Source organism: Vombatus ursinus, unplaced genomic scaffold, assembly GCF_900497805.2.
Source record: "Vombatus ursinus unplaced genomic scaffold, bare-nosed wombat genome assembly UNPS02010822.1, whole genome shotgun sequence".
Taxonomy (NCBI): domain Eukaryota; kingdom Metazoa; phylum Chordata; class Mammalia; order Diprotodontia; family Vombatidae; genus Vombatus; species Vombatus ursinus.
In genome coordinates, this window is record NW_020950600.1 from 4,849,701 (window position 1) to 4,853,406 (window position 3,706).

At 44.3% G+C, this 3,706-nt stretch overlaps 1 protein-coding gene across 6 annotated transcripts in view; it reads right to left on the reverse strand.

The window, feature by feature from the left end:
• The window catches only part of LOC114038249 (solute carrier family 35 member E2A-like), a 21,206-nt gene continuing 17,500 nt past the window's right edge, over positions 1-3,706 (reverse strand). For all 6 annotated transcript variants that reach the window (XM_027855473.1, XM_027855472.1, XM_027855476.1 and 3 more), the window contains 3 exons: positions 2,358-2,411; positions 1,261-1,333; positions 1-187 (listed from right to left, as the gene is read on the reverse strand). In XM_027855473.1, coding sequence (XP_027711274.1) covers positions 38-187; positions 1,261-1,333; positions 2,358-2,411 — 277 coding nt within the window. In that variant the 3' untranslated portion in view covers positions 1-37. The remainder of the gene's footprint in view (positions 188-1,260; positions 1,334-2,357; positions 2,412-3,706) is intronic.

Below are 3,706 nucleotides of genomic sequence, written 5' to 3' on the forward strand. Positions count from 1 at the left end.
TTTCAAGGTGACTCATACTCCCACTAATGTCTCCTGCTTACCTGAAAGTGACGGGGGAGATCTTTCCCATCAAGGCATAGGCTGTGACACTCTGAAGGTGGAACAAGACGCCATCCATTAGGAGCAGCAAGACGACATCTTGATTGTAATGGAAACTTCTTCCACTCTTTCCAATCACTGGCATATCCTATATGAGTCAGAAGCAAAAAAATAATAATAATAAAATAAATGCAGCTGCTTCATACTCTGAATACAATGAATCTCTAGATTAGAAAGCCCGGTAATATAGAAATCTGGCTTCTTTTTGGGGGGGAAGGGGAGTTAAGAAGACATCACTTTGGGGCCACAGTACTTAACAATATGAAATTTCTAATCATATTAAAGTCAATCAAGGGATCAAATGAAATAATATCTATTAAAAATAATATCTATCACAGTGTCTGGCACATAGTAAGAGGCTATATAAATGCTAATTTCCTTTCCCTTTCCCATACAATAAACATTTATTGAGGGCCTAATGTGGTTAAGGGACTATGTTATTATCTTTCTAATTTTGGTATAAAGTTGGCTTATTTTTCCTAAGCTGGTGGGGGAGGAGGTTGGAGAAGAGAAGGTATGTTTATTAAATCTGACTGAGCTCTGAAAAAGGAGTTAACCAGATGAAAAAACTTATTTTGTGCCCTGGACCCTTCTGGCAGCCACACACGTAAAAGTACAGACCCTTTCTCAGAATAATGTTATTAAATGCATAAAATAAAATACATAGGATTACAAAGGAAATCAATTATATTGAAATGCAGCTATCAAAATGTTAAAGAAAAATTCATGACCTCAGGTAAAGAATGCTTGCCTCCTATGCTTTGAGAAACACAAAATGTGGACACATCCTACACAGCTGAGTGATGGCTCTCAGGCCTAAGGAACAGCTCATAAACAAAGGCAAGCAGGAGGAGACAGAAGGAATGAGGCCCGCACCCAGGATTTCCTTTGCATGGGGAATTTTGAGATGGTGAAATGCTGTCTACCGATGCCTTCTCTGTGGCTGACGGTGGTAGAGGGCAGCCTGGCACAGGAGGCCTCCATCGCCTGGCTCCTGGTCATATGGCCAATCTGGGGCAGAGGCCAGACTATGAACCCAGGTCTTCCTGACTGATTCCAAGGCCAGCTCTCTATCAACTACACCACAGGGCCTCTCCACTCTCTGAAAATCAATCTCACGGCCAACAGCAAAGGTCTATCTTTGCATGAAGCCACTCTCACCATGAAAAAGATCCAAGCTGGAATGAGCATGACCACAGCAGCAGCACTGGTATAGAACTGAAGTTCTGGGGCACTGCACAGAAAAAAATAATAATAAAGGACACAGAAAAAAACACATGCCCACTTCAAAGGCAAAGCAAGTCTGAGCGTAGAAACCCTAACCCTCCTCCCCCACCTCTTATACACCAGGTACTCTGAAATCCTGCGACAGGACACAGGCCCCCTTGCTGCCCCTCCCACAAGACAATCCATCCCCACCTCTGGGTGTTTTCCCTGGCTGGGCCCCACGCCTGGTGAGGTCTCCCTCCTTATCTCTGTCCAGCTCAGATTCCACCTTCTACTGGAAGCCTTTCTCAATCACCCTCCTTTCTGGGGCCTCCTCGGTTGATGGGCCCCAATTCACTCGGTCTTTATCTTGTACTTATTGGAATGCTGACTATCTCATTAGACTGTGAGCTCCCTGAGGGCAAGGATTGTCTTTTACCTTTCTTTGTATCCCCAGCACTTAGCATAGTGCCAGCACACAGTAGGTGCTTCATAAATGCTTATTGGCTGACTGAATCCTTTCTGGGACAACCTCCACTTTGTCCTGTACATATACTGTATGTACATAGTTACTTGTATGCCTCCTCATTAAATTGTGAGCTCTCTGAGGGCACGGCACATTGCATCCCCAGCATATGGCACGTAGTAGGTGCTTAATAAAGGCATGTTGACCGACTTCATGAAATGATGATTCATAGCTTTAGATACAAGTTGAGGAGGCTTTCAGAATGTAAAATCCCCTTTAGAAAGCATCCTGGACAACTGAAAATAGGCTTTTCTTGTGTGATGATGAGGGATGACGGAGTCACACAAGGAACCTGGGTAGCTGAAGCCTCATGTCAAATATTTTGTGACTCTTAAGGGAACTCCTGAGCACCTGTCAGTAATGGTCTGGGGTCTTCACATTTCTGTAGGCCAAACCCACCAATTCTCTGCACACAAATATTTAACACTTGGGAATTATCAGTGTAGCTCAGACATCTCAAATGGGCCATGCGATCCCTGGAGGACCCCGGTGAAAACCTGAGGCTCCATGAATTATGAATACTTACGAAAACCTGTATTTATCCCCACTGAGGAGCTTTTTGGAAAACACATTTTGCAAACTAGGAAAAATAAAAAAACAGAAAAAAATATTTCACTGGCAAGTTAGAAATAAGTAAAAATTGGAAATAATTCTTAAAAATACCTAAAGCAACCACTTCAGTATAAACTAGGACATAAATGTTTCTAAGGAATAAGCTGTACTTTTCTGTGGACTACAAAAATATTACATGGATGGGTAAATGTATAATATGGGCTCTTCCCAAACAATGGTCTAACATGAATAACCTATTTTCCCCCAGTCTTGATTAAGATGATTCAAAACAGAACAGCTTGGGGCATAAAAAACGTTGCATCTTACATCCTGTATCTGCTAAGCTCCTTTCTCTTTTATATTTAGCATCAAAACATACTTTTACATCTGAACTGTCACAATACAGAGGATGTGGCAAGACAGGGTAAGGGACTGGGCTGCAATTTAAAGACCAACAGAGCTGTCTAGAGCAATGAGGAGTTAAGAGACATGGCCCAGGGTCACGTAGCCATGAAACATCATGGAAGGCCTGCAGGCCAGTTTTCAAAGTCAGCTCTATCTCCTAGGCCTGGCAGCTTTTCTGTGCCGAGACGTGCGTCCTTGTGGGGAGCTCACAGGGGACCAAGTGCCTTCATCAGTGCACATCAGCAGCTCCTCTGCCAGAGGCTGAGAGGTACCTGGGCTACCGAGGGTTAAGAGGCTCACCCAGGGCCAGCCAGGAGGGCCAGAGGGAGGACCTAAGACTCTTCTGCTCGGCCACCTGCCGCGCCCAGTCTGCCTGGGCGCACCAGCATTCCCAACGGAACTGTTCACCTGAAATGAACGTTCAAAGTATGAACAGCACACAGCACTGTACTGCAGTTTACAAGCAAACGAACAGGTTTTCTGTATTCACTGGAGGGGAACCTGGCTTTAGAGCTCCCAGTTTAACATTCCATGAAGCAATATCAAAGGAATTTGTCACCTAACATCTGTGATTCTTATGGAAGAAAATCCAGTGCAGCTAGGGATACTCTAAGAATTTCCTCTCACCTTTAGCCCCACTAGGACCAAACATCATCTGCTCCTAAGATTTTTCAATTCATCTTTCATTTTTTCTGTCTCTCTCTGACTTTCCCTATTTCTTTCCCTCCTTCCCTCCCTTCCTCTCCCGTCTTTGTCTTTTGTCTTTCTCTCTTTTTCTCTCTCTCCCTCCCTGTCTCTCCTCCCCCCTTTTCTCTCTCTCCCTCCCCCCTCCCTTTTTCTCTCTCTCTCTCCGTCTGTCTCTCCCTCCCTTCTTCTCCCATCTTTGTCTTTGTCTTGCTTTTTCTGTCTCTCTCCCTC